Genomic DNA, 7,820 nt, shown 5'->3' on the forward strand with positions numbered 1-7,820 from the left:
GGGGTAAGAGATCAACCAAAGGACTTTTATGCATGCATATGAGCATAACCAATGGACACAGACAATAGAGGGGTGGGGACATGTGCTGGAGGGTGGGGGTGGCCGGGGAGAGGTCACTGGGTAAAAAGGGAGACTTATGTAATACTTTAAACAATAAATAATTTAAAATAATTTTAATTATATAAAAATGCATATACATATACAAATGCAGATATATATTTTAGAAAAGTAAACAACTTTTATCATGTGTAAATGAAATCCTAAAAAAAAACAACTTAGTACGTGCTACTTGATTAGGTGAGTGGCTTGACAGAATTAGTAATAAACATTTAAGTAATCAGAGTACAGTGGAGGTGAAAATCTCAAATATGCCACCTTAGTTGCCACCCTCTAACCCAGCCAGGATCCACTTAGGAGATATATTCTACTTTCACTTACCATGAACTTCGAAAGACTTAGCTGAAAGTCAATACACAAAGGTGGTAACATTGGTTTTAATCACATATCTAAATGTTGAAAAACCTCCAATTATTCTCTAAATGTCCATTTTTAGCAACTATTTACACAATGTATAAGTGTTTATTAAAATAGTGTTTCTCTCTCTCTCTCTCTCTCTCTCTCTCTTTCACACACACACACACACACACACACACACACACACACACACTAATAAGGACCAAACTAACTTTGCTAATAGATTCATACATTTATCTCATCTAAATATATGTAAAAGTCTGCTTACCGGACAAAAATGCAATGTCTTGCATTAAGAAATGACTGATGTCTTTTACACAGAGATGCAGCTCAGAATCTATGACAAATAAGAAAGAGAAACAACATATATGTTAAAGTACAGCTAGAACCATACACATGATTGCACATTGTGCTAAAAAGAACTCCAGGGGTCCCACAGATCTGTGTCCACAGACATGTTGCTGATCTTCCCTTCTTTACTCGTCAGCTACATGGCAGGGAAATCTCACTGTTGAAAACATCACTAAATAGGACCAGTGTCTTAGTTCTCACAATCTATGCCCAGGATATAAACTACTCTCATTTGCCAGAAAGCCAGGGGCAAAGGTCAAAACTCTGAATATATAGGATGTCCCTAAAAAATGTATACACATACATTTTTGAGAGCTCAATTGATGTTTCTTTATTTTCAGATTTAACATATTGGAATTAATAATTATTCAAAGTGTGTACACATTTTTGGGATACCCTGCATATTTAAAGGTAGATAGCCATGGAGGCACTAAGGTAGATAGTCATGGAGACACTATCAAACTATCTTCTACTTCTGATAATGCCTTTTATGCCACAAAACTTTATTGGAAATTACAAATCACTTCTCAGATCTCTTATCTTATTAAATCCTTAAAATAACCTGAAAGGAAAGTATTATTATTATCCCATTTTATAAGTCAGGAAAAGAGTTGGAGAGTAAGTACAGTGAAACATGTGGCTTTTGAGTCAGACAGACCTGAATTCAAATCTCAATTTGTTGCATTTACAGGCTGTACAAACAAGTGCAAGTTACTTAGGCTCTCTGAGCCTGTTTACTCACTTGTAAACTGGGCATAATAGCATCTACCTCACAGGGTGCTGTGCCAAATAAATGCAAAATACCTGACATAATAATAGGTCTCTTATAAACAGTATCATATTAACTCACCTTTGATCATTACAGCAGAAGAATATCCACGCACTCATTGTTCAATATGTTTTAGTTGTCCCTGATCTTAAGTGCTGATTTCTAATGTTCAATTCTAGTGAACTCTATATAGGAGCCAAAAATCAAAGTCCACTACCTGCCTCTGGTCCATGAGCAAGAATAACTTTTTAAAAGAAAACAGGTCATCAAACTAGGCTATTTTGGATTATTGGTTTTAATGCCTGTGGTTTCACACCTCTTATAGAAGCCATATTTTCCACTTGTCTCTGATACAAAAGGCATTCAAAGACCTAGTCTCTGGTGGTGTCAGGCAGATGACACATTACTCTTCTTAGTGCTCCTCAAATCATACAATATGGATGTGGTTTATCAGGGTAAACCCTGCTCAACAGCATTACAAAAACAAATTCTCAATGGGTCCACACTAGATACCTGAATAGGGTATCTGTTACAGAATGACCCACCCCTCATCCTCCCCCAATTGAAACATAAAGCAATTAATTGACAAATTTATTTTCATAAGATCTATGCCATTAGAAATCTGCAATTTATCAGGACATACAAATCAGTTCCAAAAAAATGTCTTGTAATGTTTTTAAAATGAGGCTCCTGGTATGTCCCAGGCCAAGGAGTACACTTCCACATTGTTGTGTCTTTCTATCCAAAAAATGTTACATGTTTCCTCAGATAAAAGAATGTGTTTCTGTCAGCCACAAATATGTGTCCCACATTGACATTTTTAGACATGGAGACATGGAAGAAGGGTAAGAATGGGAATAATGCAAAGAGGACTAGAACTCTCTCTGCCCTTCAAGGCCTGTAAAAGTGGCAATGCCCCAAATGCTTTCTGACATTTAAATAAGAGCATTAGGCCTGGCTGATGTGGCTCAGTGGTTGAGCGTCAACCACGAGTCATGGTTTGATTTCCAGTCAGGGCACATGCCCGTTTGCAGGCTTGATCCCCAGTAGGGGTGTGCAGGAGGCAGCCGATCAATGATTGACGTTTCTATCTCTCCCTTCCTCTCTCTGAAATCAATGAAAACATATTTTTAAAAGATAAAAAACAAGATGTTTATTAAATAAATAAACAAATAAATAAGATCATTAGGCATTAAAATATTCCTACATAATGAAATTCAAATCCCTCCCTGCTTTGATCAGTAAAAGATAAATTGATGAATTTTATGTCAGATGTCAGAAGTACTAATATCTGCAACTTCGTTTCTCCCACACCATTCAGGTTCCTACATAGGTACAGAAAGATGTCCATTTACTCTAAATTTTTTTAATCCACTTATATAATAAGAGAGGTATCTGGCATAAAATAAAAGGTCAAGGACTGGGAGTGGGAGGCCCTGGACTTAGTACTGGCTCTGTCAGAGAGCTGCTCTGTGATCCTGAGCAAGTCACTCCCTACCCCTCACCTCATTACCCCATTTTATTTTTTTCTTTACTGATTAAGGTATTACATATGTGTCCTTATCCCCTCATTTCCCCACTCCCACCCCTCCACTCATGCCCTCACCCCCCTGGTATCTGTGTCCATTAGTTAGGTTTATATGCATGCATACAAGTCCTTTGGTTGATCTCTCCTCCTTACCCCCACCCTCCCCTACCTTCCCTCTGAGGTTTGAGGATCTGATCGATGCTTCTCCTTACCCCATTTTAGAAGTGAGGGCTATACAACAAATGCTTTCTAAGGCCCCTTACATTCTATAAGATCCAGCGGTGGGTAAAATCCATACATATAAGAAAAAACATACTGATGTTTCTATTGTAAAATGTCTTCCACAACTGAGCCAACAAAATAACATTTCCATACCAACGAAAAAGGATGGAATAACTAAGAGAGAAGTTGATATTATTTTTAGAAATAATAAAGACATGAGCCAGAAACAGACTGAAGAGAGAGGAGATAACACATGAGAGGAAACAGAAGATACAGGTTATCACTGAGGAGCTACAAAAAAGAAATAGTGTCAACTTTATCCAAAGTCAGTACTCTGAGTTCCACTCAGCTTTGTATCTGATGTTCTTGAATTTCTGCACAGATTTACTACTGAAATACAAAAGAACAAATATGATTTATAATGTTCCTTTTGCTAACCCTTTAGACTCTTTTACTCCAGAGCATAATAAGTGAAAAGCCTGAAATAAGCAAACGCTGGATGAAGTCCACATTACAGCATGTTCCTTGTTGGCTAGATTCACATTTGATAGGAGGGTTGTCAAGCTGTCCCAGGTAGGAAGCTCAATTACTTACAAATGAAAAGCATGCATTCTCTTATGACTAGTTTGTAAACCCCAAAAAGGCCAGTTGAGAAGCCAAAAAAGAGGCACTAAGACAATAGGTAATCTGACAAACACCCTCGAAAACACCCACCTGTAGCAGCTTTTCATTTAAGAGCCTTGCCCAAGAACCACGTGCTTGTAAAATAAAAAAACACAATCAGGCACAACTGAAAACAAAAGACAAGAACAGTGCTTGCCAATTCATTCATTCCATAGATTGATCAGGAAGCAAAAGAAACAAGCTTTTATTGTGAAGTTATCACTAATATTTCTTCTAGAACATGAAAGGTAGTTGTGAAAAAGAGGATACAAGCTCCAATTTCAAATATGAAGAAATGTTTAAGTCCTAAAAGGTGTCAAAATAAATATTTAGGGTGGTTCGCAGAGGAGGAAGATATACCCATTCAATTTTGTTTGTGTCACTTGCAGAGATAGAGAACATTTGTCATCTTTATACAAAGTACCCTTTATCGTTTTTAAAAATTTTACATTCCTTAACTTTTTTAAACAAAGATTTATTGAGCACCTACTATATGCCAACTACTGTTGTAAGTTATAAACAGGTGTTCTAGGTAAAAGCAAAGTTTCATGATCAAGTAAGTTTTGTGAAATATTGGGGTTAAATATACTGAAAAATTCCCCAGCAAATACACATACAAGCGATAAACTCCTTGTGTGTGTGAGCTATGTATGCAATGTTTCCCCAAACTATTTGATTACATACCTATTTGTTTGTTGTTTGTTTGTTTGGTTGAGTGTTTCATTGGTTGGCTGGTTGGTTTTGAGAGAGAGGGGAGGGGAGGAGAATAAGAGAACTATAGAGACTCCAGGTGAAGAAGCACTTTGTTCTAGAAAATTTAGATGAAATTATGGTTATGGTATACAGAGAAACCCTTCCCTACCATTATCAGAGTTCATTTTAACTAAGGCTGAGCATCTCTGTGGCAAGGAAGCTAGAGAGGACAATCAAGCATGTAGTTGGACTGGAATAAATGATATTTTATGTACCACTTATCCAAGAGTCTATGCCTCCATGGTTTTGGCATATATTACCATTCCAAGGAATTTCAATTCTACTGAGTTTATTAATGACTCCCACAGGGAAAATTATAGTTTAGAAAGTAAATTGGCATCCATTAGCATTCTCATTTTTTAGAAAGCATTTTTACTCCATATTCCAGCAATATCTCCAACCCTTGAGCTTTTTTTAAAAAAATATATTTTATTGATTTTTTACAGAGAGGAAGGGAGAGAGATAGATAGTTAGAAACATCGATGGGAGAGAAACATCGATCAGCTGCCTCCTGCACATCTCCCACTGGAGATGTGCCCGCAACCCAGGTACATGCCCTTGACCGGAATCGAACCCGGGACCTTTCAGTCCGCAGGCCGACGCTCTATCCACTGAGCCAAACCGGTTTCAGCCAACCCTTGAGCTTTATTTCACAGTGACGCTCTCGTGTATATGTATCCCTTCCCAGGGGTTTCTGTTCATATGAAAATGAACAGGAGTCCTGAACCATGATGCACACACATGCATTATGTCAAGGCAAACAAACTGAATAAAACAGCAAATACCTCTATTCTTAAGTTTTCCAAAAAATAAGAGGCAAAGATGCAGCACAAATAAAATAGAAAGGAAAATAAAGGAAATGTCAACCAGTCGAATACAGTCTCTCCCATAGCACTCAACCCACTGCCACCACCAATATGAGAACAGGGGAAAGCATAGTAAATGATTAGCAATACATGTCATTTGTGGAGCTATGGCTTATAAACAACCTGTGAAGCACTGCATAAAGCAGTTTCTATACATTTTTTCTGGTCTTAACAATAATCCTTCAAAGTGAATATTAAAACCCCCCTCTTACAGATGAGGAAACAAGCTCCCATTCATGTACTTATTCATTCAAGAAATTCATACTGAAAAATTACCAGGCACCAGCCACAGTTTAGACCCAAGGTGGAATCTATTAAAAGTTTTTTAGAAGTTCTTTTATGGTGTCACCTATTTGGTTCTCTAACCACAGACAGGCAATCAAAACTGTGCACTCGGAAGAATACATTCAATTAGCTCTAATGCAACTTATTAACTAGATATGACTCCATACCTCCCATTTTCTTTGAGCAAGAATTTCATCACAAACCATATCAAGAATGTTTATAAACATTTTTGAAAGAAACACCATTATTTTTACAGCCTGAAATTCTTAACAATGGTGCTTACTTTTAGTAATCACCTCTTTGAACGTTCGCTATTGCTGATGTGCATGATTCAGATAAAACTAGGTTTTGTTTTGAGTCCTAAATCCTGCTGCAAGGCAGATGGAATTCTAGGAGTATAATTTTCCCTTTCAACATGAATGTCAGATACACTAGCCCATCTGTAAACAATAATGATTTAGCACATGCAACAAATTGAAGTGATGTCTTGATATGTGTTATGCTTTTAAAAGTGAAACAAATAAAAGGGTAATTGTGAAACCATCACAAAATTAATTCCCACTAAACTACAGCAGAACAAACTATGCAGCACTTTGTTCTGCAATAAAGTTACAATATGAAAGACTCACATAATTTTGTACTAACAAAAGAAAAGCAAGATTTTTGCTAAATCCTCCCTCTGTTAACAACCTACCAGACCTCCTTCTAATCCATTGTAATTCAATTCAGCAAACCACTGCGTTTCTATTTGCTCCTCTCTGTTAGTTGCTGTGGCCCATTGGAATATGAATAGCTTTTCAATTTAAAAAGCTTTAAAATTTAACAGAAGCTATGACATAAACAACTCACCATAATATAGCCTATAGTATGTTCTAAATCAGAAATACACAATATAGGGTATAGGGAGGAGAAATTATAACATAAAAATAAGAGAGTGAGAAAAAGGAAGTTTTCGTAGATGATGTGACGTTTGAGCGGGGCCTTGACAATTTATTAGGATTCAAATATATGGACAGGGGGATAGAGGAGGATTTTCTAGATAAAAGATACTAGACACTGCCACAGGAGTAGTTAAAAAAAATAGGGGGCTATATATGGCCTGATATGGTTTGAATTTAGAGCATGGGCAAGTCTAGCTAAAACCAGAAAGCAAGACTAGAAGCTAAAAGTGGAGAACTTTGCAGGCCTTCAGAGGAGAGCAAGCTTCTGGAATGTCTTTGATCCAGGATCACTGACTTAACACAAAGGTATTTTCCAAGCAAGCAACTCTTACAACAGAAAAGCAGGGATGTAGAAATTGGTAGACCCTACAATCAATTAACTACCAATTTTTGGTGTAGCTTCATGCAATTCACTGAAAATTCTCTATGGCTCCAGTTGTTTATAAGCACCTATACAACACAAAGCCTGTGGGAAGGGAACTGGAAAGCCCCTCTTTTGTGTTATAAACTCCAAATAAAACTTGGTTTGAGTAATATTCTAAGATTTTTCTTTGTGTCTGTTTGTTGTAATAAATACTAGTTATGAGTACGAATATATGAGTCCTGTGAGTCCATCTAATAAGTCATCAAACCTGAGGTAGTCTTGAGGATGCCCAAAACACAATCACTTCCCCAAAGAAAGAAGTGAAACTATCTGTATTTACAATATGATCTTGTATTTACAAAATGCTAAGGAATTCACACACAGGGACACACATACAATAAAACAAGTTCAGCAAGAGTATATAATATATTAGATCAATATACAAAAATCAATTGTAATTGTATTGTGCAAAGTATAAGTGCAAAACTTATACTCTGAAACTGCAAAACATTGAAAGAAAGTAAGGATGATCTAATTAAATGGAAACCCATCCAACATTCATGGCCATATATAGTCCCCATTTTTTAACTACTCCTGTGGCAAT

The 7,820-nt window shown here is 36.7% G+C and overlaps 1 protein-coding gene across 1 annotated transcript in view; it reads right to left on the reverse strand.

The window, feature by feature from the left end:
- MCF2 (MCF.2 cell line derived transforming sequence) overlaps positions 1 to 805 on the reverse strand; it is an 88,006-nt gene extending 87,201 nt beyond the window's left edge. Inside the window, exon 1 of the mRNA XM_014528821.1 lies at positions 743 to 805. Coding sequence (XP_014384307.1) covers positions 743 to 767 — 25 coding nt within the window. The 5' untranslated portion in view covers positions 768 to 805. The remainder of the gene's footprint in view (positions 1 to 742) is intronic.
- Between the last annotated feature and the right edge of the window lie 7,015 nt (positions 806 to 7,820).

This window comes from Myotis brandtii, unplaced genomic scaffold, assembly GCF_000412655.1.
Source record: "Myotis brandtii unplaced genomic scaffold, ASM41265v1 scaffold654, whole genome shotgun sequence".
Taxonomy (NCBI): Eukaryota; Metazoa; Chordata; class Mammalia; order Chiroptera; family Vespertilionidae; genus Myotis; species Myotis brandtii.